Raw genomic sequence first — 27,126 nt, 5'->3', positions numbered from 1 at the left:
TGTAAAGCATGGAGGACAGAACACTTAAAGGGGTAGTCCCATCTCCAAGGTCCTGTCCCAATATGTAGTATATGTAATATTAATAATTTTAGCAAATACCTTCAATGAGAACTGTAGTATAGTTCTTCTGATTCACTATGTCGCTTAACCCTATGGCAGAGCATTGTAGTAGCTTAGGTATCCATGGTTACGACCACTATCAACTGTCACTATATAAGTGTCCGTAACCATGGATACCTAAGCTACTACAATGCACATGGGGGTAAGCGACATAGCGAATCAGAAGAACTATACTACAGCTCTCATTGAAGGTGTTTGATAATATTATTACTATTACATCTACTACATATTGGGAAAGGACCTTGGAGATGGGAAGACCCCTTTAATTATCCTGATATGTGTAAACGACAGATGACATTTTACAAGCATCTGATGCCTACAGTGTAAAGCATGGTGGTGATACATCCAGGGCCGACTAGGCAAAAATGCAGATTATCTATTACTGCTGACAACCATTCTGTATACATGTGTGAGCGGTTGTCAGCCCCGCCCCCGGTGATGACATCACTGATATCATCGTGTCAGCCCCGCCCTCAGTGATGACATCACCGATACCATAGTGCAGACGACCCGCCTGTATATTGTCAGTGAGCGGTTGTCAGCCCCGCCCCTGGTGATGACATCACCGATACCATAGTGTCAGACCACCAGCCTGTATATTGTGTGTGAGCGGTTGTCAGCTCCGCCCACAGTGATGACTTCACTTATACCATAGTGTCAGCCCCGCCCCCAGTAATGACATCACTGATACAATGGTGTCAGCCCCACCCCCAGAGATGACATCACTGATACCACAGTGTCAGCCCCACCCCCAGTGATGACATCACTGATACCATAGTGTCAGCCCCGCCCCCAGTAATGACATCACTGATACAATGGTGTCAGCCCCTCCCCCAGAGATGACATCACTGATACCATAGTGTCAGACCCGCCCCCAGTGATGACATCACCGATACCATCGTGTCAGCTCCGCCCCGGTGATGACATCACTGATACCATAGTGTCAGCCCCGCCCCCGGTGATGACATCACTGATACCATAGTGTCAGCCCCGCCCCAGTGATGACATCACTGATACCATCGTGTCAGCTCCGCCCCGGTGATGACATCACTGATACCATAGTGTCAGCCCCACCCCCAGTGATGACATCACTGATACAATAGTGTCAGCCCCACCCCCAGTGATGACATCACTGATACCATAGTGTCAGCCCCGCCCCCGGTGATGACATCACTGATACCATAGTGTCAGCCCCGCCCCCAGTGATGACATCACCGATACCATAGTGTCAGCCCCGCCCCCGGTGATGACATCACTGATACCATAGTGTCAGCCCGGCCCCCAGTGATGACATCACTGATACCATAGTGTCAGCCCCTCCCCGGTGATGACATCACTGATACCATAGTGTCAGCCCCGCCCCAGTGATGATATCACCGATACCATAGTGTCAGCCCCGCCCCAGTGATGACATCACTGATGCCATCGTGTCAGCTCCGCCCCGGTGATGACATCACTGATACCATAGTGTCAGCCCCACCCCCAGTGATGACATCACTGATACAATAGTGTCAGCCCCACCCCCAGTGATGACATCACTGATACCATAGTGTCAGCCCCTCCCCGGTGATGACATCACTGATACCATAGTGTCAGCCCCACCCCCAGTGATGACATCACTGATACCATAGTGTCAGCCCCGCCCCCAGTGATGACATCACCGATACCATAGTGTCAGCCCCACCCCCAGTGATGACATCACTGATACCATAGTGTCAGCCCCTCCCCGGTGATGACATCACTGATACCATAGTGTCAGCCCCGCCCCCAGTGATGACATCACTGATACCATAGTGTCAGCCCCTCCCCGGTGATGACATCACTGATACCATAGTGTCAGCCCCGCCCCCAGTGATGACATCACCGATACCATAGTGTCAGCCCCGCCCCCGGTGATGACATCACTGATACCATAGTGTCAGCCCCGCCCCCAGTGATGACATCACCGATACCATAGTGTCAGCCCCGCCCCCGGTGATGACATCACTGATACCATAGTGTCAGCCCGGCCCCCAGTGATGACATCACTGATACCATAGTGTCAGCCCCTCCCCGGTGATGACATCACTGATACCATAGTGTCAGCCCCGCCCCCAGTGATGACATCACTGATACCATAGTGTCAGCCCCTCCCCGGTGATGACATCACTGATACCATAGTGTCAGCCCCGCCCCCAGTGATGACATCACTGATACCATAGTGTCAGCCCCACCCCTGGTGATGACATCACTGATACCATCGTGTCAGCTCCGCCCCGGTGATGACATCACTGATACCATAGTGTCAGCCCCACCCCCAGTGATGACATCACTGATACCATAGTGTCAGCCCCGCCCCAGTGATGATATCACCGATACCATAGTGTCAGCCCGGCCCCCAGTGATGACATCACTGATACCATAGTGTCAGCCCGGCCCCCAGTGATGACATCACTGATACCATAGTGTCAGCCCGGCCCCCAGTGATGACATCACTGATACCATAGTGTCAGCCCCTCCCCGGTGATGACATCACTGATACCATAGTGTCAGTCCCTCCCCGGTGATGACATCACTGATACCATAGTGTCAGCCCCACCCCAGTGATGATATCACCGATACCATAGTGTCAGCCCCGCCCCTGGTGATGACATTACCGATACCATAGTGTCAGCCCCGCCCCTGGTGATGACATCACCGATACCATAGTGTCAGCCCCGCCCCTGGTGATGACATCACCGATACCATAGTGTCAGCCCGGCCCCCAGTGATGACATCACTGATACCATAGTGTCAGCCCCTCCCCGGTGATGACATCACTGATACCATAGTGTCAGTCCCTCCCCGGTGATGACATCACTGATACCATAGTGTCAGCCCCACCCCAGTGATGATATCACCGATACCATAGTGTCAGCCCCGCCCCAGTGATGACATCACCGATACCATAGTGTCAGCCCGGCCCCCAGTGATGACATCACTGATACCATAGTGTCAGCCCGGCCCCCAGTGATGACATCACTGATACCATAGTGTCAGCCCCTCCCCGGTGATGACATCACTGATACCATAGTGTCAGTCCCTCCCCGGTGATGACATCACTGATACCATAGTGTCAGCCCCGCCCCTGGTGATGACATCACCGATACCATAGTGTCAGCCCCGCCCCCAGTGATGACATCACCGATACCATAGTGTCAGCCCCGCCCCCGGTGATGACATCACCGATACCATAGTGTCAGCCCCGCCCCCAGTGATGACATCACCGATACCATAGTGTCAGCCCCGCCCCCGGTGATGACATCACCGATACCATAGTGTCAGCCCCGCCCCTGGTGATGACATCACCGATACCATAGTGTCAGCCCCGCCCCCAGTGATGACATCACCGATACCATAGTGTCAGCCCCGCCCCTGGTGATGACATCACTGATACCATAGTGTCAGCCCCGCCCCTGGTGATGACATCACCGATACCATAGTGTCAGCCCCGCCCCCAGTGATGACATTACCGATACCATAGTGTCAGCCCCGCCCCCAGTGATGACATCACCGATACCGTAGTGTCAGCCCCGCCCCCAGTGATGACATTACCGATACCATAGTGTCAGCCCCGCCCCCGGTGATGACATCACTGATACCATAGTGTCAGCCCCGCCCCCAGTGATGACATCACCGATACCATAGTGTCAGCCCCACCCCCAGTGATGACATCACTGATACCATAGTGTCAGCCCCTCCCCGGTGATGACATTACCGATACCATAGTGTCAGCCCCGCCCCCGGTGATGACATCACCGATACCGTAGTGTCAGCCCCGCCCCCAGTGATGACATTACCGATACCATAGTGTCAGCCCCGCCCCCGGTGATGACATCACTGATACCATAGTGTCAGCCCCGCCCCTGGTGATGACATCACCGATACCATAGTGTCAGCCCCGCCCCTGGTGATGACATCACCGATACCATAGTGTCAGCCCCGCCCCCAGTGATGACATAGAATCATAGAATGGTAGAGTTGGAAGGGACCTCCTGGGTCATCTGGTCCAACCCCCTGCTCAAAGCAGGATTCACTAGATCATCTCAGACAGATGTCTGTCCAGCCTCTGAAGACGTCCATTGAAGGAGACCTCACCACCTCTCGTGGCCGCCTGTTCCTCTCATTGATCTCCTCACTGTCATACAGGGTCTTCTAATATCTAATCTGTGTCTCCTCCCATTTAGTTTCATCCCATTGCTTCTAGTCTTTCCTTGTGCAAATGAGAATAAAGATGATCCTTCTACAATGTGACAGCCCTGCAGATATTTGTAGACGGCTATTAAGTCTCCTCTCAGTCTTCTCTTTTGCAGCTAAACATTCCCAAATCCTGCAACCGTTCCTCATAGGACATGGTTTGCAGACCAGTCACCATTCTGGTCGCTCTTCTCTGAACTTGCTCCAGTTTGTCTATGTCTTTTTTAAAATGTGCCCAGAACTGTACACAGTATTCCAGATGAGGTCTGACCAAAGAGGAGTAAAGACCGATAATGACTTCACGTGATCTAGACTCTATGCTTCTCCTAATACCTCCCAGAACTGGACACAGTATCCAGATGAGGTCTGACCAAGGAGGAGTAGAGGAGATAATTACTTCACGTGATCTAGACTCTCTGCTTCTCCTAATACCTCCCAGAACTGGACACAGTATCCAGATGAGGTAGGACCAAGGAGGAGTAGAGGGGGATAATGACTTCACGTGATCTAGACTCTATGCTTCTCCTAATACCTCCCAGAACTGGACGCAGTATCCAGATGAGGTCTGAGCAAGGAGGAGTAGAGGGGATAATTACTTCACGTGATCTAGATTCTATGCTTCTCCTAATACCTCCCAGAACTGGACACAGTATCCAGATGAGGTCTGACCAAGGAGGAGTAGAGGGGGGTAATTACTTCACGTGATCTAGACTCTGTGCTTCTCCTAATACCTCCCAGAACTGGACGCAGTATCCAGATGAGGTCTGACCAAGGAGGAGTAGAGGGAGATAATTACTTCACGTGATCTAGACTCTATGCTTCTCCTAATACCTCCCAGAACTGGACACAGTATCCAGATGAGGTCTGACCAAGGAGGAGTAGAGGGGAATAATGACTTCACGTGATCTAGACTCTATGCTTCTCCTAATACCTCCCAGAACTGGACACAGTATCCAGATGAGGTCTGAACAAGGAGGAGTAGAGGGGATAATGACTTCACGTGATCTAGACTCTATGCTTCTCCTAATACCTCCCAGAACTGGACGCAGTATCCAGATGAGGTCTGACCATGGAGGAGTAGAGGGGGATAATTACTTCACGTGATCCAGACTCTATGCTTCTCCTAATACCTCCCAGAACTGGACACAGCATCCAAATGAGGTCTGAACAAGGAGGAGTAGAGGGAATAATGACTTCACGTGATCTAGACTCTATGCTTCTCCTAATACCTCCCAGAACTGGACACAGTATCCAGATGAGGTCTGACCAAGGAGGAGTAGAGGGGGTAATTACTTCACGTGATCTAGACTCTATGCTTCTCCTAATACCTCCCAGAACTAGACACAGTATCCAGATGAGGTCTGACCAAGGAGGAGTAGAGGGGGATAATGACTTCATGTGATCTAGACTCTATGCTTCTCCTAATACCTCCCAGAACTGGACACAGTATTCAGATGAGGTCTGACCAAGGAGGAGTAGAGGAGATAATTACTTCACGTGATCTAGACTCTATGCTTCTCCTAATACCTCCCAGAACTGGACACAGTATTCAGATGAGGTCTGACCAAGGAGGAGTAGAGGAGATAATGACTTCACGTGATCTAGACTGTATGCTTCTGTTAGTACATCCCATTATTGTATTTGCCTTTTTTGCTGCTGCATCACACTGTTGACTCATGTTCAGTCTATGATCTATTAGTATACCTAAGTCTTTTTCACATGTACTGTTGCTTAGCTCTATTCCTCCCATTCTGTATATGCTTTTTTCATTTTTATTGCCCAGATGTAGTACTTTGCATTTTTCCCTGTTAAAAACCATTCTGTTGGTTGCTGCCCACTGCTCCAGTTTATTTAGGTCTTTTTGAATCTTCTCTCTTCTCTAGTATTAGCTATCCCTCCTAGCTTTGTGTCATCAGCAAATTTAATCAGTTTACCCTCAATTCCTTCATCTAAATCATTGATAAAGATGTTGAACAATACAGGTCCCAGGACGGAGCCCTGTGGTACCCCACTTGAGACATTCATCCAACTGGATGTGAAGCCATTTACAACCACTCTTTGAGTCCGATCACTAAGCCAGTTATGAATCCACCTAAAAGTTGCCTTGTCCATTCCATACTTGGTCATTTTGTCAATAAGGATGGTGTGAGATACTTTGTCAAATGCTTTGCTGAAGTCAAGATATACTATATCTACAGCATTTCCCTGATCCACCCAGTCAGTGATTCTGTCATAGAAGGAAATTAAGTTAGTCTGACATGACTTGTTAGTTACACACCCATGCAGACTGGTAAATCACTTCATAGTTATCCATGTACTTACATACATGTTGTTTAATAATTTGTTCAAAGATCTTTCCTGGTATAGAAGTCAGACTCACCGGCCTATAGTTCCCTGGGTCCACCTTCTTCCCCTTTTTGAAGATAGGAACAACATTTGCTCTTCTCCAGTCTTCTGGGACTTCTCCTGTTCTCCAAGAATTTTCAAAGATTATGGAGAGTGGTTCTAAAATTTCTTATACGATCTCCTTCAGTACTCTGGGGTGTAATTCATCTGGACCTGGAGACTTGAACTCATTTATGTTAGCTAAATATTCCCTCACAGTCTTTCTGTTTACAGATAACTTGGATTCTTCTATTCCTTTAATAGGACAGTGAAGATCAGTTGATGTTACATTTTCTTTCTGAGAGAAAACAGATGCAAAATAGGAATTAAAAAGTTCGGCCTTCTCAACATCCTCTCTTACCATTTCTCCATTTTCATCCTGTAAAAATCCTATAGCATCTTTGACTTTTCTTTTACTTTTGACATACCCCCAAAATCCTTTTTTATTGCTTTTGACATCTCTTGCAAGCCTTAATTCATTGTCAGCTTTAGCTAACCTGATACGTGCCCTGCAGGATCTGCAGACTGCATTATAATCTTCTTTAGATATGCCTCCCTCTTTCCATTTAATAAACATTTCTTTCTTTCTTTTTAGCATGTGTTTAAGTTCTGTGTTCATCCATCCTGGCTTCCTTAAATGCTTCCCATTCTTCCTACTTTTCAGGATTGTTAACGATTGCGCTTTGAGAATCTCATTTTTAAAAATTTCCCATCCTTCCTGGACATTTTTGTCCTTAAGGACATCCAGCCATTGGATCCCTCCTATTCTCTTTCTGAGTCGCTTAAAATCTGCCTTTCTGAAATCTAACCTTGGAGTTTGAGTCTTCACATGTCTTCCTCCTCTAGTTATCCAAAATTCTATAATAGCATGATCGCTTCCTCCTAGGGTTCCATAACATAACCGATACCATAGTGTCAGCCCCGCCCCCGGTGATGACATTACCGATACCATAGTGTCAGCCCCGCCCCCAGTGATGACATTACCGATACCATAGTGTCAGCCCCGCCCCCAGTGATGACATCACCGATACCGTAGTGTCAGCCCCGCCCCCAGTGATGACATTACCGATACCATAGTGTCAGCCCCGCCCCCGGTGATGACATCACTGATACCATAGTGTCAGCCCCGCCCCCAGTGATGACATCACCGATATCATAGTGTCAGCCCCGCCCTCGGTGATGACATCACTGATACCATAGTGTCAGCCCCGCCCCCAGTGATGACATTACCGATACCATAGTGTCAGCCCCGCCCCCAGTGATGACATCACCGATACCATAGTATCAGCCCCGCCCCCGGTGATGACATCACCGATATCATAGTGTCCGCCCCGCCCCCAGTGATGACATCACCAATACCATAGTGTCAGCCCCGCCCCGGTAATGACATCACCGATACCATAGTGTCAGCCCCGCCCCGGTGATGACATCACTGATACCATAGTGTCAGCCCCGCCCCGGTGATGACATCACTGATACCATAGTGCAGACCACCATTATCATCTTTTTGACCAGAGAATATAGAAAAGCTTTATTATACAGATGCGCTTTATACAAGGGTTGGTTACAGGTCAGCGTTCACATTGCAGCAGTGTCCCCCCGACAGTCCGTACGTCACATGCAGAATAAAGGCGCAGCGCAGTGACACCTGCAGTCATCAGTGGGGTCCTGGATCCCCCCAGCATATTAGACAGGGAATGGGGTAAAGTACAGCAAGCATAAGGGTGATGTGACATTCAGACCCTCCCCATGGGTGACCTGCCACTGTGAGGGGAGGGACACCTTGTCATGTCTTATACTCTAGTGACCTCCAGAGCTGCGGTCAGACTTCTGCATTTACATAATGTCTTAGGCATCAGTCACATCAGTTGTAAATGCAGCTCTGGAGGTGACTGGAGGATAAGACATGATGTAACAGCAGAATAGTGACTGCAGCTCTGGAGGTGACTGGAGGATAAGACATGATGTAACAGCAGAATAGTGACTGCAGCTCTGGAGGTGCCTGGAGGATAAGACATGATGTAACAGCAGAATAGTGACTGCAGCTCTGGAGGTGACTGGAGGATAAGACACGATGTAACAGCAGAATAGTGAGTGCAGCTCTGGAGATGACTGAATGGACCAGTGTGTGGTTTGTCTGGTGATGTCATTGTCTGGTCTCATGCTCAATAGATTCCCCTTCTCTTCTTCCCTGATCTTATGACATCATCATGTGGGCGGGGCATCAGTTAATGTGTCCTCTGCCAGGTGCAGTCTGGGTACAGGTGACAGGATCACATGGCTGCAGAGGAGAGTAACATCAATCCCTTACTCCTATAACGTAAGTGACCCTCAGCATGGCTATCTCAGCATTCAGAAATAGCCCCCCCACATTGATCACAGTTACCAATCTGCAGGATCAGACCACAAACACTGACGCTACAACACATAGGGGTACAGAACCTGCCCCTCCCCCAGTGATGGCCACCACTTCATGTCCTATGGTAAGAGAGCTGGACACACAGGCAACACTCAACATCATTTCAGTAGGTCCAACCCCAAAGACCTGGTGCCGTTGTGAAGTGTAAGCTCTTGAGGCAACATCATAAATTCTGAGACCACACAGATGTGCTCAAATTGCATCAAATGGAACGAAGAGAAATACCGCGCCCTCCTGTAACCTCATCTCCTGCTGTAACAGCGTCAACGCGCCCTCCTGTAACTTCATCTCTTGCTGTAACAGCGTCACCACGTCCTCCTGTAACCTCATCTCCTGCTGTAACAGCGTCACCGCGCCCTCCTGTAACTTCATCTCCTGCTGTAACAGCATCACCGCGCCCTCCTGTAACTTCACCATCTCCTGCTGTAACAGCGTCACCACGTCCTCCTGTAACCTCATCTCCTGATGTAACAGCGTCACCGCGCCCTCCTGTAACTTCACCATCTCCTGCTGTAACAGCGTCACCACGTCCTCCTGTAACCTCATCTCCTGCTGTAACAGCGTCACTGCGCCCTCCTGTAACTTCACCATCTCCTGCTGTAACAGCGTCACCACGTCCTCCTGTAACCTCATCTCCTGCTGTAACAGCGTCACTGCGCCCTCCTGTAACTTCACCATCTCCTGCTGTAACAGCGTCACCACGTCCTCCTGTAACCTCATCTCCTGCTGTAACAGCGTCACCGCGCCCTCCTGTAACTTCATCTCCTGCTGTAACAGCGTCACCGCGCCCTCCTGTAACTTCACCATCTCCTGCTGTAACAGCGTCACCACGTCCTCCTGTAACCTCATCTCCTGCTGTAACAGCGTCACCGCGCCCTCCTGTAACTTCACCATCTCCTGCTGTAACAGCGTCACCACGTCCTCCTGTAACCTCATCTCCTGCTGTAACAGCGTCACCGCGTCCTCCTGTAACCTCATCTCCTGCTGTAACAGCGTCACCGCGCCCTCCTGTAACTTCACCATCTCCTGCTGTAACAGCGTCACCACGTCCTCCTGTAACCTCATCTCCTGCTGTAACAGCGTCACTGCGCCCTCCTGTAACTTCACCATCTCCTGCTGTAACAGCGTCACCACGTCCTCCTGTAACCTCATCTCCTGCTGTAACAGCGTCACCGCGCCCTCCTGTAACTTCACCATCTCCTGCTGTAACAGCGTCACCGCGCCCTCCTGTAACTTCACCATCTCCTGCTGTAACAGCGTCACCGCTCCCTCCTGTAACTTCACCATCTCCTGCTGTAACAGCGTCACTGCGCCCTCCTGTAACTTCACCATCTCCTGCTGTAACAGCGTCACCGCGCCTCCTGTAACCTCATCTCCTGCTGTAACAGAGTCACCGCGCCCTCCTGTAACTTCACCATCTCCTGCTGTAACAGTGTCACTGCGCCCTCCTGTAACTTCACCATCTCCTGCTGTAACAGTGTCACCGCGTCCTCCTGTAACCTCATCTCCTGCTGTAACAGCGTCACCGCGCCCTCCTGTAACCTCATCTCCTGCTGTAACAGAGTCACCGCGCCCTTCTGTAACTTCACCATCTCCTGCTGTAACAGCGTCACCACGTCCTCCTGTAACTTCACCATCTCCTGCTGTAACAGCGTCACCGCGTCCTCCTGTAACCTCATCTCCTGCTGTAACAGCGTCACCGCGCCCTCCTGTAACCTCATCTCCTGCTGTAACAGAGTCACCGCGCCCTCCTGTAACTTCACCATCTCCTGCTGTAACAGCGTCACCGTGCCCTCCTGTAACTTCACCATCTCCTGCTGTAACAGTGTCACTGCGCCCTCCTGTAACTTCACCATCTCCTGCTGTAACAGTGTCACCGCGTCCTCCTGTAACCTCATCTCCTGCTGTAACAGCGTCACCGCGCCCTCCTGTAACCTCATCTCCTGCTGTAACAGAGTCACCGCGCCCTTCTGTAACTTCACCATCTCCTGCTGTAACAGCGTCACCACGTCCTCCTGTAACTTCACCATCTCCTGCTGTAACAGCGTCACCGCGTCCTCCTGTAACCTCATCTCCTGCTGTAACAGCGTCACCGCGCCCTCCTGTAACCTCATCTCCTGCTGTAACAGAGTCACCGCGCCCTCCTGTAACTTCACCATCTCCTGCTGTAACAGCGTCACCGCGCCCTCCTGTAACTTCACCATCTCCTGCTGTAACAGTGTCACTGCGCCCTCCTGTAACTTCACCATCTCCTGCTGTAACAGCGTCACCGCGTCCTTCTGTAACCTCATCTCCTGCTGTAACAGCGTCACCGAGCCCTCCTGTAACCTCATCTCCTGCTGTAACAGAGTCACCGCGCCCTCCTGTAACTTCACCATCTCCTGCTGTAACAGTGTCACCGCGCCCTCCAGTAACCTCATCTCCTGCTGTAACAGAGTCACCGCGCCCTCCTGTAACTTCACCATCTCCTGCTGTAACAGCGTCACCACGCCCTCCTGTAACTTCACCATCTCCTGCTGTAACAGTGTCACTGCGCCCTCCTGTAACTTCACCATCTCCTGCTGTAACCTCATCTCCTGCTGTAACAGCGTCACCGCGCCCTCCTGTAACCTCATCTCCTGCTGTAACAGAGTCACCTCGCCCTCCTGTAACTTCACCATCTCCTGCTGTAACAGCGTCACCGCGCCCTCCTGTAACTTCACCATCTCCTGCTGTAACAGCGTCACCGCGTCCTCCTGTAACCTCATCTCCTGCTGTAACAGCGTCACTGCATCCTCCTGTAACTTCACCATCTCCTGCTGTAACAGTGTCACCGCGCCCTCCTGTAACCTCATCTCCTGCTGTAACAGTGTCACCGCGCCCTCCTGTTACCTCATCTCCTGCTGTAACAGTGTCACCGCGCCCTCCTGTTACCTCATCTCCTGCTGTAACAGCGTCACTGCGTCCTCCTGTAACTTCACCATCTCCTGCTGTAACAGCGTCACCGCGCCCTCCTGTAACCTCATCTCCTGCTGTAACAGCGTCACCGTGCCCTCCTGTTACCTCATCTCCTGCTGTAACAGCGTCACCGCGCCCTCCTGTAACCTCATCTCCTGCTGTAACAGAGTCACCGCGCCCTCCTGTAACCTCATCTCCTGCTGTAACAGCGTCACTGCGTCCTCCTGTAACTTCACCATCTCCTGCTGTAACAGTGTCACCGCGCCCTCCTGTAACCTCATCTCCTGCTGTAACAGTGTCACTGCGTCCTCCTGTAACTTCACCATCTCCTGCTGTAACAGCGTCACCGCGCCCTCCTGTAACCTCATCTCCTGCTGTAACAGAGTCACCGCGCCCTCCTGTAACCTCATCTCCTGCTGTAACAGCGTCACCGCGCCCTCCTGTAACCTCATCTCCTGCTGTAACAGAGTCACCGCGCCCTCCTGTAACTTCACCATCTCCTGCTGTAACAGCGTCACCGCACCCTCCTGTAACTTCACCATCTCCTGCTCTAACAGTGTCACTGCGCCCTCCTGTAACTTCACCATCTCCTGCTGTAACAGCGTCACCGCGTCCTCCTGTAACCTCATCTCCTGCTGTAACAGCGTCACCGCGCCCTCCTGTAACCTCATCTCCTGCTGTAACAGAGTCACCGCTCCCTCCTGTAACTTCACCATCTCCTGCTGTAACAGTGTCACCGCGCCCTCCTGTAACCTCATCTCCTGCTGTAACAGAGTCACCGCGCCCTCCTGTAACTTCACCATCTCCTGCTGTAACAGCGTCACCGCGCCCTCCTGTAACTTCACCATCTCCTGCTGTAACAGTGTCACTGCGCCCTCCTGTAACTTCACCATCTCCTGCTGTAACAGCGTCACCGCGCCCTCCTGTAACTTCACCATCTCCTGCTGTAACAGCGTCATCGCGTCCTCCTGTAACCTCATCTCCTGCTGTAACAGCGTCACTGCGTCCTCCTGTAACTTCACATCTCCTGCTGTAACAGTGTCACCGCGCCCTCCTGTAACCTCATCTCCTGCTGTAACAGTGTCACCGCGCCCTCCTGTTACCTCATCTCCTGCTGTAACAGCGTCACCGTGCCCTCCTGTTACCTCATCTCCTGCTGTAACAGCGTCACCGCGCCCTCCTGTTACCTCATCTCCTGCTGTAACAGCGTCACCGCGCCCTCCTGTAACCTCATCTCCTGCTGTAACAGAGTCACCGCGCCCTCCTGTAACCTCATCTCCTGCTGTAACAGCGTCACTGCGTCCTCCTGTAACTTCACCATCTCCTGCAGTAACAGTGTCACAGCGCCCTCCTGTAACCTCATCTCCTGCTGTAACAGCGTCACTGCGTCCTCCTGTAACTTCACCATCTCCTGCTGTAACAGCGTCACCGCGCCCTCCTGTAACCTCATCTCCTGCTGTAACAGCGTCACCGTGTCCTCCTGTAACTTCACCATCTCCTGCTGTGTCACCGCGCCCTCCTGTAACCTCATCTCCTGCTGTAACAGCGTCACCGCGCCCTCCTGTAACCTCATCTCCTGCTGTAACAGTGTCACCGCGCCCTCCTGTAACCTCATCTCCTGCTGTAACAGCGTCACCGCGCCCTCCTGTAACCTCATCTCCTGCTGTAACAGCGTCACCGCGCCCTCCTGTAACTTCACCATCTCCTGCTGTAACAGCGTCACTGCGTCCTCCTGTAACCTCATCTCCTGCTGTAACAGCGTCACCGCGCCATCCTGTAACTTCACCATCTCCTGCTGTAACAGTGTCACTGCGCCCTCCTGTAACTTCACCATCTCCTGCTGTAACAGTGTCACCGCTTCCTCCTGTAACTTCACCATCTCCTGCTGTAACAGCATCACCGCGTCCTCCTGTAACTTCACCATCTCCTGCTGAAACAGTCACCGCGTCCTCCTGTAACTTCACCATCTCCTGCTGTAACAGCGTCACTGCGCCCTCCTGTAACTTCACCGTCTCCTGCTGAAACAGTGTCACCGCGCCCTCCTGTAACTTCACCATGTCCTGCTGTAACAGCGTCATCGCGTCCTCCTGTAACTTCACCATCTCCTGCTGTAACAGCATCACCGCGTCCTCCTGTAACTTCACCATCTCCTGCTGAAACAGTGTCACCGCGCCCTCCTGTAACTTCACCATGTCCTGCTGTAACAGCGTCACTGCGTCCTCCTGTAACTTCACCATCTCCTGCTGTAACAGCGTCATCGCGTCCTCCTGTAACTTCACAGTCTCCTGCTATAACAGCGTCATCGCGTCCTCCTGTAACTTCATCTCCTGGTGTAACAGCGTCACCGCGCCCTCCTGTAACTTCATCTCCTGCTGTAACAGCGTCACCGCGTCCTCCTGTAACTTCACCATCTCCTGCTGTAACAGCGTCACCGCGTCCTCCTGTAACTTCACCGTCTCCTGCTATAACAGCGTCATTGCGTCCTCCTGTAACTTCATCTCCTGGTGTAACAGCGTCACCGCGCCCTCCTGTAACTTCATCTCCTGCTGTAACAGCGTCACCTTGTCCTCCTGTAACTTCACCATCTCCTGCTGTAACAGCGTCACCACGTCCTCCTGTAACTTCATCTCCTGCTGTAACAGCGTCACTGCGCCCTCCTGTAACTTCACCATCTCCTGCTGTATTAGTGTCACCACATCCTCCTGTAACTTCACCATCTTCAAAATTAACAGTGTCACCGCGTCCTCCTGTAACTTCACCATCTCCTGCTCTAACAGTGTCACCGCGTCCTCCTGTAACTTCACCATCTCCTGCTCTAACAGTGTCACCGCGTCCTCCTGTAACTTCACCATCTCCTGCTCTAACAGTGTCACCACACCCTCCTGTAACTTCACCATCTCCTGCTCTAACAGTGTCACCGCATCCTCCTGTAACTTCACCATCTCCTACTCTAACAGTGTCACCACACCCTCCTGTAACTTCACCATCTCCTGCTCTAACAGTGTCACCGCGTCCTCCTGTAACTTCACCATCTCCTGCTCTAACAGTGTCACCACACCCTCCTGTAACTTCACCATCTCCTGCTCTAACAGTGTCACCGCGTCCTCCTGTAACTTCACCATCTCCTGCTGTATTAGTGTCACCATGCCCTCCTGTAGCTTCATCTTCTCTCGCTGTATTAGTGTCACAGCACACCTTCACCGCCCTTTTGTCTCTTTCCTGTCACTTTCGGTCTCCTTCCTGTTTTCAGGGGGCTCCATCCCCCTCTGACCATACATGTAGCGCCCCCAGATCTCCTTGCACATTACCGACCTCGGTCCTCCCTCACTGTCCTGTCTTCTACGTACTGGATCCATCATTCCTCCATAATTTCTTACATCAGTTTACCCACAATCACATGAAAATAGATCATGGGCAACTTGTGGGGCCAAAACATCTTAGGTGATCACTTGAGGGGGCAGTGGTCCGGCCTCGGACTGCGACTTCAACTGCAATGCAGTAAATTACTCCATAGCAACAGCAAACTACACCACAAGGACTGACCCCACGGCACAGACCAACCCCACAGGGCAGGCCGACCCCACGGCACAGACCAACCCCACAGGGCAGGCCGACTCCACGGCACAGACCAACCCCACAGGGCAGGCCGGCCCCACGGCACAGACGGATCCTACAGGGCAGGCCGACCCCACGGCACAGACGGATCCCACGGGGCAGGCCGACCCCATGGCACAGACCGACCCTACAGTGCAGAATAACCCCACGGCACAGAATGACCCCATGACGCATACCGACCCCACAGGGCAGGCCGACCCCATGGCACAGACCAACCCCACAGGGCAGGCCGACCCCACGGCACAAACAGACCCCACGGGGCAGGCCGTCCCCATGGCACAGACAGACCCCTTAGCGCAGACCGACCCCACGGTGCAGAACGACCCCACGGCACAGACCGACCCCACGGCACAGACCAACCCCACAGGGCAGGCCGACCCCATGGCACAGACCAACCCCATGGGGCAGGCCGACACCACGGCACAGACGGACCCCATGGCACAGACAGACCCCACGGGGCAGGCCGTACCCACAGCACAGACAGACCCCATGGCACAGACCAATCCCCATGGGGAAGGCCGACCCCACGGCACAGACCAACCCCACAGGGCAGGCCGACCCCACGGCACAGACCAACCCCACAGGGCAGGCCGACCCCACGGCACAGACGGACCCCAGGGGGAAGGCCGTCCCCATGACACAGACAGACCCCTTGGCGCAGACCGACCCCACGGCACAGAACAACCCCACGGCGCAGACCGACCATACGGCACAGACCAACCCCACAGGCCAGGCCGACCCCATGGCACAGACCAACCCTATGGGGCAGGCCGTCCCCACCGCACAGACCGACCCCACGGAACAGACCAACCCCACGGGGAAGGTCGACCCAACGGCACAGACGGATCCCACGGGGCAGGCTGTGCCCACGGCACAGACCGACCCCACGGGGCAGGCTGTCCCCACGGCACAGACCGACCCCACGGGGCAGGCTGAACCTATTGATCAGACTGACTCCACTCTGATCCCACGGCTCAGACTGACGACACACTGACCACACTGTAGATCCTGAACTCAATGCGAGACTGATTCCACCACAGCGACCTGCCCCATTGTAGCGACCGACCACATGTCAGCGGCTGACCCCACGGTACAAGCTGGCCCAGCTGCAGTATGTCGCATGTCTGCAGGGCCCAGGTCTATGTCTCTACCTCTCGGGGGGACACCATTGAAGTACATGCATTGAGGTGGTCTCTGCTGTACAGGACGCTGCCTCTCCTCACTGCACAGACCCTCCTATGCTCATGACGCACAGTCATGAGCATAGATGAGCGTCCTCCATTGTGCTGCTTCACTACAACCCGCCAGTCCTGCCCCTAAGTGACGGCCATGTCACAATGTGCAGCTGCCGACGGGGACCCCAGTGGCTCGGCGGACCCCACCACGTCAGTTGCTTCATGTACATATATATGTGTCTTAGCGGTTATGGGGCTGACGCAGTCTTCTGTAATGAAGCTTCATCATTGGACAATGAAATGTTCTGGGACTTTCTATCAGACTTTGTGTCTCCATTACGAGCAATACTCAAGATCTCTGCTTGCTGCCAGTGAATGGAAACTGCTCCTGCTCTCGTCCTGCTCACACAGCTGAGGGTTTGGTACTAATGCAGGTAGGAGCCATTTGGAGTCCAGGCTATTTATATAATCGAGGATTGCTCAGACCAGACACAACTGAAGCAAAACCTCAGCTGTGAGATCACTTACAGCAAGCAGAGATCTTGAAGGTGGTGAGGAGCTGAAATGTCTATGAGAGATGAGGAGGTTTCATCCAGCAGTGATGGAGCGCGCCGCTCTGCGTCCTGGGCCCTCCTGTGCCGAGCCGGCGGGCGCACAGCATTGTGGGTGGTCAGCAGCCATTGCTGCCAGATGGCGCCATGCACACAGCTACAGACTCCACTCATGAAGGACCCGGCATTCTCATCCTCCTGGTTACTCGTTGTGGTCGCCCCCGCTACCGATGAGCCGCTGTCCAGCAGACGCCCGGCTTATTACTCTGCGGAGACTTCTGGAGCTTGAGGAGCTTCCCGGTGATGGCGGCGACATGAGGTCAAGATGGCGGGGTGTCCGCCTTATCTGCAACACAAGAGACGCGAGGTGAGGATGGTCACGGACGCCCCACAAGTGTCCGAGTCCCACGGGACGTCCACTACTGACCGTCGGAAGTGGAATTGGCGCCGTCGTCTGCTGCCAAGAAGATGAGGTCTGTCCCGTCTGGAATCAGTGAAGACCTCGACCTGTGACATCGATCGCCAGAGCGCGTCCTCCGGAGGACGATCTGATGGAGGAGAAGACACTGACGTGAGAGGAGACCGCGTGAAGTGCAGGATCGCCGACAACCTGCCTGTATATATGTGTGAGAGGTGGTCAGCCCCGCCCCCTGGTGATGACATCACTGATGTAATGACATCAGATCAGACATGGGACTACACCCCTTATTCTACAGCACCAGCTCCTCATCTACAGTGGCATGTAAAAGTTTGTGCCCCCCTGGTCAAAATTCCTGGTATTGAGAACAGTGAAGCAAGTTGAAGATGAAATGATCTAAAAGGCCTAAAGTTACAGATGACACATTTCCTTTATATTTTAGGCAAAAAGATATATATATATATTGTCATTTTTTACATTTTAAAAATTACAAAAAAGGAAAATGGACCAAGTTTGGGCAAAAGTTTGTGCACCCTTGAAGATCTGTGTGCTCATATAACTTTGACCAAGGTTTCAGACCTTAATTAGCCTGTTAGGGTTATGGCTTGTTCACCATCATCGTTAGGAAGGGCCGGTGATGCAGATGTCCAGCTTTATAAACCCTCCTCTAACCTTGTGCCACCAGACAGCAGCCATGGGGTCTTGTAAGCAGCTGCCGAGCTCTGAGAACGGTGGAGGCCACAAAGCAGGAGAAGATACAAGAAGATGGCAGAGCGTTTCCAAGTTGCCCTTTCCCCAGTTCGCAATGTAATTAAGAAATGGCAGTTACCAGGAACAGTGGAGGTCAAGATAAGGTCTGGAAGACCAAGCAACATTTCAGTGAGAGCTGCTTGTAGGATTGCTAGAGAGGCAAATCAGAACCCCCGCTCGACTGCAGAAGACCTTCAGAAAGATTTATCAGACTCTGGAGTTGTGGTCCATTGTTCTACTGCTCAGAGACACCTGCACAAATATGGCCTTCATGGAAGAGTCATCAGAAGAAAACCCCTCCTGCGTCCTCACCATAAAATTCAGCCTCAGAAGTGCAAAAGAAAATCTAAACAAGCCGGATGCATTTTGTATCAAGTCCTGTGGATCCAAGAGGGTAAAACAGAAGTCTGTGGCCACAAAGATGAAAGGTATGTGTTGAGATAAAAGGGCACAGGATTACAGGAGAACATCCTGCCAACCATTAAGCATGGGGGAGGATCAATCATGCTCTGGGGTTGTGTTGCAGCCAATGGCACGGGGAACATTTCACGGTTAGAGGGAAGAATGGATTCAATGAAATTTAAACAAATTCTTGATGCAAACATATCACCATCTGTAAAAAAGCTGAAGCTGAAGAGAATGATTCTACAAATAGATAATGATCCTAAACACACGTCACAATCCACAATAGACGACCTCAGAAGACACAAGCTGAAGGTTTTACAATGGCCCTCACAGTCCCCTGATCTGAACATCATTGAAAATCTGTGGCTAGACCTCAAAATAGCAGCAGATGCAAGACGCCCCAGGAATCTCACAGATCTGGAGGAATTCTCCAAGGAAGAACGGATGAAAATTTCAAACAAGAACTGAAAGACTCTTGTCTGGCTGCAAAACGCGTTTACAAGCTGTGATACTGCAAAAGGGGGCGCTACTTGGTACTGACCATGCCGGGGGCACAAACTTTTGCATGGGTAAATTTTGTAATTTTTAACATGTAAAAGATGAATATATACATTGTGAGGCAGTGAGAGGGATCATATGCGAGGGACGGTATGTGTCTCCTAGGATGTGCATGGAAACATATTGAACCCGCTGCAGTGCATTTCTATCACAGACACAGCTGTGATTGCAGTACAGAATAAAAATAACGTTTGCACTCAGTCAAGCTATTTGGCTAAGTTGGATTTAAGAAAACCCGGCATGGGCTTTTATTCTTGGAGTGGACTACAGGATGGCAGTGGGGCGGTCCACTCCCTCCAGCCCGGGTCTTACAAGTGGTTCATGGCCACAGATTCCTTTTAAAGACCTACAGTAAAGGTTTTTGGTGTGTCAGTATTGGGATTGCTAGGAGCATAGCAGGAAGCTCTGCGAGCTTGTGTGAGGCTGAACACAAGCCTGTGAAGGCATCGTATCTGACGCACCCTAAGTGACACGGCGTGTCCGTTTCCCACGTCAACAGGGTTACACGGACTGTGTGGATATCCCGGCTGCGATCCGGAGAACTGCTTTTGCGTTGTGAGTTTTTGCCAAATAAAGCCGTTTAAGTTGGACTTTCCTTCGGTCACTGCCTCATTACCGCACAGTGTGAACACCGCCGCACTACAGTATGGTGGAGAATGCGGACAGTGTGAACTGAGGCATACCCCAACGCCAGCTGCATGTCTGTTATTAAGCCTGCCACATTGCAGCCCAGGCCCGCAGACAAAATGGAGGAAGTGCTAAGGCAATTGGTCCTCACTCAGCAGCAACAGCAGGAGCAGTTCCACCAGCAGCAGCAGCGCACTAATGAACTGATTGTGCAGTAGATTGCGGCTCTGCGAGAGAGGCCACCATCGCCGACCCCGGAATGTCGTGAGGCCCGGGACAAGGTCCGTCCCGCATTGAGGAAGCGGAGTCCGGAGGACGACGTGGAAGCCTTCCTCACCGTCTATGAGCACACAGCGGAGCGGGAGAACCTGCCAACTTCCCAATAGGCTGAAGTGGTGGCTCCGTTCCTGATGGGCGACGAGCAGAAGGCCTACTTTGACCTCAGTCGGGGGGATGCCCAGGACTATGGGAAGTTGAAAGGTGAGATCCTTGCCCGACTGGGGGTTAATATATATGTGAGAGCCCAACAGGTGTTTTCATGGACCTTCGTGGAGGCCCGACCAGCCAGGTCTCAGGCATATGACTTGCTGCAGCTAGTTAAAAGGTGGCTCCAGCCTGAGACCTTGACTCCGGCCCAGATGGTGAAGAGGGTGGTGGTCGACTGGCTAGTGAAAATTCTGCCAGCCGCTATATAGCATTGGGTAGGGCAAGGCGACCTGGGCACTCTAGACCAGGTAGTTAGCCAGGCGGTACATGGCCACTCAGAACTTCATACGGGACTCTGCCCCAATGCGAGTGGCACGCCGGCCCCTTCAAGCCCAGGAGCTTGGGAAAGGGTCACGTCCCTCTGCTGGGGACAGTCAGAACCGAGCCCATACTGAGGGGGTACCCCAGAGTAAGGGTGGCAGGAGACCAGTTTTCCATAAATCGGTCTCCGGGACTAGTGGTGCCACCGCTATTAGATGCTGACAATGCAAAGGGCCAGTACATATGGCTGCCGACTACCCCCTGACTGATGAACCCATGGACTGCGGGTTTAACCGCAGGTTGTCTATGTATGCTCGGACTGTCTAAACCGCAGACCCTGTCGGTCCAACAGGGAAACTCCATCTGTGCCAAGTGCACGTTAATGGGCATCGAGTGGAGGCTCTCTTGGACTCAGGGAACCTAGTTACCCTCGTCCATGGGTCATTGATCTCTGGGTTAGAACCCACTCGGGGGAAGGTCGGGGTCATATGCATTCATGGCGAACTCCACGAGTATCCGACGGCGGAGGTTACCTATTCCACTCCGTGCGGAGAGGTTACACATGTGGTCGGAGTGGTAAAGACTCTTCCTTACGGGACTGTGCTAGAGACTGTAACGGATCTGGGAGGCGGAACCTCTGAGCTACTATACAAGGGGGCGGTCCTTGTAAGGGAGCGGGTGGCGACCAGGGTAGACGGGCAGGCAGTCACAGCAGGTGACTGGGACAGTCTCTGAATGAACGGGCAGGAGGTCACGGCAAGTGACCGGGGCAGTCTCTGCATGAACGGGCAGGAGGTCACGGCAAGTGACCGGGGCAGTCTCTGGATGAACGGGCAGGAGGTCACGGCAAGTGACCGGGGCAGTCTCTGGGTAAAGGATTGGTACGACCTGTGGCGGCAGATGATAGACATGAGCTCCCAGGTGAGCAGGCGAGAGTCTCTGGATAATCGGGTGGTCACAGCATGTGACGGCGGAGCCTCCAGGAAGACCAACAGACAGGTAGCAGATGAGCACTCCCAGGTGAGCGGGCAGGAGTCTCTGGACAGGCGGGTGGTCACAGCACGTGACGGCAGAGCCTCCAGGTAGGCTAGCAGACAGGCAGCAGATGAGCGCTCCCAGGTGAGCGGGCAAGCTGGTCCTTAGACAGACTGACAGAAGTTGGAAGGCAGACCGTCGGACCTCAGGCTAGCAGGCAGGTAGCAGGATATCAGGCAGGAATTAGACAGCAGACTGGCAGGAATCTGGCAGGTATCTGGCAGGTAACTGGCAACGGGACCTGAGGGCTGAAGCAGAGTAGTGAACAGTGCTACAACATTGCTCGGGCACCTCCATTTTGGAGGAGGTGCCTTTTATATGGGAGGTCCTCCGGCAATTGGCCGGGGACTCCTTAGGACGGCGCGCGTGGTCCCTTTAAGAGAGGGGGAGCGCGCGCACGCGCGCCCTAAGTACACTGCCGGGGAAGGAGCGCGTGCCGGAAGCAGCGGGAGGAGAAGCGCTGGAGGACGCCGCGCCAGGAGCGGGGAGGTGAGAGGGACGGCGTCTCTGCCTAGAACGGGGCAGAGACGCCGATGCTACAGTACCCCCCCCTTTAGGCCCCCTCTTTTTTTGGCCAGAAAGAAATTTCTCAAGGAGAAGCGGGGCGTTGATGTTCTCCCTGGGTTCCCAAGTTCTCTCCTCAGGACCAAACCCCTTCCAATCTACCAGAAAAAAGGTTTTTCCTCTTACCCTCTTGGAGGCCAGAATACTCTCTACCTCAAAGATGTCATCAGCGGAAACCGCTGGAGCAGGAGGGGCACCTGGATTTTTGGAAAAAAAGTTAAAGACAACGGGTTTGAGGAGAGATACGTGGAAGGAGTTGGGGATCCGTAGGGTGGCCGGGAGTTTTAATTTGTAGGCCACAGGGTTAATTTGCCTGAGGACTTCGAAGGGGCCGATGAATCGAGGACCCAACTTGTAGGAGGGTACTTTGAGCCGCACATGTTTGGATGAGAGCCAAACCTTGTCTCCCGGATGGAATTGGGGCGGATCCAGACGTCTCTTATCAGCATATCTCTTCATCCGCTCAGAGGAGAGAAGAAGAGCGGACCTGGTGCTCTCCCAAATAGTAGAAAATTCGCTGACAAGAGACTCCGCAGCAGGGTTGTCCACAGAAACGGAGACAGGAAGTGGAATCCGGGGATGTTGGCCACCAACTATAAAGAACGGGGATTTGGAAGAGGACTCGCTCTCATGGTTGTTATAAGAGAACTCGGCCCATGGTAGGAGGTCCACCCAGTCCGAGTGGTGAGCATCAACGAAGTGCCGGAGGTAGCTGGACAAGATCTGATTGATCCGCTCCACTTGACCATTGGACTGAGGGTGGTAAGCGGAGGAGAAATCCAGGGTAATGTCCAGCAGCTTACATGTGGCTCTCCAGAAGCGAGAGGTGAACTGAACCCCACGATCCGACACGATGTGGAGGGGCAGACCATGGAGACGGAAGATGTGGCGGATAAAGTCTTTAGCCAGCTCGGGTGCAGACGGAAGACCAGGCAGGGGAATGAAGTGGGCCATCTTAGAAAAACGGTCAGCGACAACCCAAATGACAGTACAACTGGCAGAAACTGGAAGGTCGGTGATAAAGTCCATAGCGATGTGTTGCCAAGGAGCAGCAGGTACGGGAAGGGGCAGGAGATGGCCGGCAGGTAGATGTCGGGGAACTTTGTTACGGGCACAGGATGAACAGGCCGCGACGAAGTCTACCACGTCCTTACGCAGGGTAGGCCACCAGTAATGCCGGGTAATAAGTTGGAAGGTCTTCTTTTGGCCAGCATGGCCAGCTAGTTTAGAAGAATGTCCCCAGCGAAGAACCCTCTCCCGATCTGGCACAGCTACGAACGTCTTACCGGGTGGAAGACGAGTCAGATCCAAGGGGGCCACATTCATCACCTTGGAGGAGTCGATGATGTGCGTAGGCTCCTCCTCTTGATCGGAGGACAGGAAGGACCGGGACAAGGCATCAGCTTTGACGTTCTTGTCCACCGGACGGAAATGAAGAATGAAGTCGAAGCGGGCAAAAAACAACGACCACCGGGCCTGGCGAGGATTGAGTCTCTGGGCATTTTGGAGATATGCCAGGTTTTTGTGATCCGTGTAGATAATTACCGGGTAGAGAGCCCCTTCAAGCAGATAGCGCCACTCTCCCAGTGCCAATTTGATGGCTAGCAATTCCCGGTCTCCAATGGAGTAGTTGCGCTCCGACGAGGAGAAGATTTTGGAGAAGAAGCCGCACGTTACCATTCTCCCGGTAGAAGACTTCTGGGTGAGCACCGCTCCGGCTCCGGAGGCATCAACCTCCAGGTAGAATTGTTTATTACAGTCCGGACGGTGCAGGACGGGAGCAGAGGCGAAGGCTTTCTTTAGGGAAAGGAAGGCCTCCTCGGCTTCAGGCGACCATGTCCTGGGTGTAGCATCGGCGTCTCTGCCCCGTTCTAGGCAGAGATGCCATCCCTCTCACCTCCCCGCTCCTGGCACGGCGTCCTCCAGCGCTGCTCTCCCCGCTGCTTCCGGCGCGCGCTCCTTCCCTGGCAGTGTGCTTAGGGCGCGCGCGCGCCGTCCTAAGGAGTCCCCGGCCAATTGCCGGGGGACCTCCCATATAAAAGGCACCTCCTCCAAAATGGAGGTGCCCGAGCAATGTTGTTTGCACTGTGTCTCACCTGTGCTTCAGCCCTCAGGTCCCGTTGCCAGTTACCTGCCAGATTCCTGCCAGCTTGCTGTCTTTGTCCTGCCTGATATCCAGTCACCTGCCTGCCAGCCTGAGGTCCGACGGTCTGCCTTCCAACTCCAGTCAGTCTGTCTAAGGACCAGCTTGCCCGCTCACCCGGGAGCGCACGTCTGCTACCTGCCTGCTAGCCTGAGGTCCGACGGTCTGCCTTCCAACTCCTGTCAGTCTGTCTATGGACCAGCTTGCCCGCTCACCTGGGAGCGCACATCAGTTACCTGCCTGCTTGCCTACCTGGAGGCTCCGCCGTCACGTGCTGTGACCATCTGCCTTTCCAGAGACTCCTGCCCGCTCACCTGGGAGCGCCCACCTGTTACCTGCCTGCTAGCCTACCTGGAGGCTTCGCCGTCACGTGTTGTGACCACCTACCATTCCAGAGACTCTCGCTTGCTCACCTGGGAGCACACATCTACCACCTGCCTGCTAGCCTACCCGGAGGCTCTGCCATCACAGGTCGTACCTACCCTTTACCCAGAGACTGCCCCGGTCGCTTGCCGTAACTCCCTGCCCGTTCTTCCAGAGACTGCCCCGATCACTTGCCGTGACCCCCTGCCCGTTCATCTAGAGACTGCCCGGTCACTTGCCGTGACCTCCAGCCCGTTCTCTCAGAGACTGTCCCGGTCACCTGCTGTGACTGCCTGCCCGTCATCCCTGGTTGCCACCCGCTCCCTTACAAGGTCCGCCCCCTTGTATAGTAGCTCAGAGGTTCCGCCTCCCAGACCCGTTACACTGGGGTTAGCCCCCTTACGGGTAAGTGCAGATATGGGAGCAGTCCGAGACGAGAAGTGTGGGATGAAAAGACGATAATAATTAGCGAAGCCCAGGAATCGCTGTATCGCCTTCAAACCTTCAGGACGAGGCCATTTTAGAACGGAAGAGAGCTTCTCGGGATCCATTTGCAGACCTGTTTGGGAGATGACATAGCCCAAGAACGGAAGGGAGGTCTGATCGAAGAGGCACTTCTCGTATTTGGCGTAAAGGTGGTTCTGCCGAAGCCTAAGCAGGACCTGACGAACATCCCTCCGGTGTGTGGGGAGATCCGGAGAGAAGACCAAGATATCGTCCAGGTATACCACTACGCAGGAGTACAGGAGGTCACGGAAGATGTCGTTGACTAGTTCCTGAAAGACCGCGGGAGCATTACAGAGACCGAAGGGCATCACAAGGTACTCGTAGTGACCGTCCCGGGTATTGAATGCCGTCTTCCACTCGTCTCCTTGACGGATACGGACCAGATTATACGCTCCTCGTAGATCCAGCTTGGAGAAGATCCTGGCGCCCTTGAGACGGTCAAACAATTCGGAGATGAGTGGCAGGGGATATTTGTTTTTTACCGTGATGAGATTGAGTCCTCTGTAGTCAATACAGGGACGTAGCGAGCCGTCTTTCTTTTTGACAAAGAAGAATCCGGCTCCAGCCGGGGAAGTAGATTTTCGGATAAATCCCCTAGCCAGATTCTCTTCAATGTACTCAGACATGGCTCGGGTCTCGGCTGCAGACAACGGGTAGATACGCCCACGGGGAGGAGTGGTGCCAGGTACCAGGTCAATCGGGCAATCGTATGGCCTATGGGGTGGCAACGTCTCAGCTTCCTTCTTACCGAAGACGTCCGCATAGGGCCAGTAGGGAGCCGGGAGACCAGGTAAGTTAGCTGGAGTAGGCTGAGGGCGAAGTGGACGGACCGGGACCAGGCAGGTCCTATGGCAGTCAGGACCCCATCGGAGTACTTCACCGGACCGCCAGTTCAATACGGGTTCATGTGTCTGGAGCCAAGGTAAACCTAGCAACAGGGAGTGAGAAAGTCCGGACAGCACATGGAATGAGATCTCCTCAGAGTGCAGCATTCCCACCTGCAGGGTTATGGGTTCGGAGACGAGCAGGATGGTCTCCGAGAGAAGTCTTCCATCCACGGAGGCGACTGACAATGGTTCAGCCAGGGACTTGGTGGGAATATGGTATCTCTCTACCAGAGACTGGGAGATGAGGTTTCCAGCAGCTCCAGAATCCAGATGGGCGAGTTCAAAGAGACGATTTTTTCCCCAAGCAATAGAGACCGGTAAGGTCAGAGACGGAGAGGGCTTACTTTTGTCTAGGACGACCTCTCCGAGTGGTCCTAGACACTGGCGTTTCCCGGCTTTTCCGGGCAGGAACGGATGAAGTGCTTCATACTGCCACAATAGAAACAGCTTCCCTCGGCTCGGCGAGATTCTTGGCGAGAACCGACCATCTTGGTCTGGTCGACCTGCATAGGCTCAGGAGAGTGTAGCTGAGGAGAGACGGAGGGAGTGACGGGTTTCTGAAAAGTAGGAGCTAGACGTGGAAACCTCCTCTCACGGGTGACCTCTTTGGCACGCTCCTGGAACCGCAGGTTAATCCGGGTGGCAAGAGTTATTAGGTCATCGAGAGTGGTAGGAATGTCCCGACCGGCAAGTTCATCTTTAATA

The 27,126-nt window shown here is 53.2% G+C and overlaps 2 protein-coding genes across 4 annotated transcripts in view; both read right to left on the bottom strand.

The window, feature by feature from the left end:
- Positions 1–6,768: 6,768 nt before the first annotated feature.
- LOC141266152 (microtubule-actin cross-linking factor 1, isoforms 6/7-like) overlaps positions 6,769–27,126 on the bottom strand; it is a 368,828-nt gene continuing 348,470 nt past the window's right edge. For 2 of the 3 annotated variants that reach the window (XM_073680138.1, XM_073680140.1), the window contains exons 38-39: positions 17,845–17,965; positions 15,026–17,763 (exon numbers count right to left, since the gene is read on the bottom strand). In XM_073680138.1, coding sequence (XP_073536239.1) covers positions 17,738–17,763; positions 17,845–17,965 — 147 coding nt within the window. In that variant the 3' untranslated portion in view covers positions 15,026–17,737. Of the gene's footprint in view, positions 7,019–15,025; positions 17,764–17,844; positions 17,966–27,126 lie in introns of those variants that run through there. The other variant, XR_012320208.1, reaches the window with a different exon arrangement.
- On the bottom strand, positions 9,048–14,268 carry LOC141264747 (uncharacterized). The gene is made up of 3 exons (XM_073677009.1): positions 14,086–14,268; positions 13,264–14,003; positions 9,048–13,112 (listed from the first exon to the last, which is right to left on the bottom strand). Exons 1-3 carry the CDS (start codon positions 14,266–14,268, stop codon positions 9,332–9,334), a joined length of 4,704 nt encoding a protein of 1,567 aa, XP_073533110.1. The 3' UTR covers positions 9,048–9,331.

This window comes from Phyllobates terribilis, unplaced genomic scaffold (genome assembly GCF_046119375.1).
Source record: "Phyllobates terribilis strain yellow unplaced genomic scaffold, ASM4611937v1 Scaffold_4__5_contigs__length_816908805, whole genome shotgun sequence".
Lineage (NCBI taxonomy): Eukaryota > Metazoa > Chordata > Amphibia > Anura > Dendrobatidae > Phyllobates > Phyllobates terribilis.
Note: the sequence above shows the minus strand (reverse complement) of the source record. Positions and strands in the feature narration are given on the sequence as shown.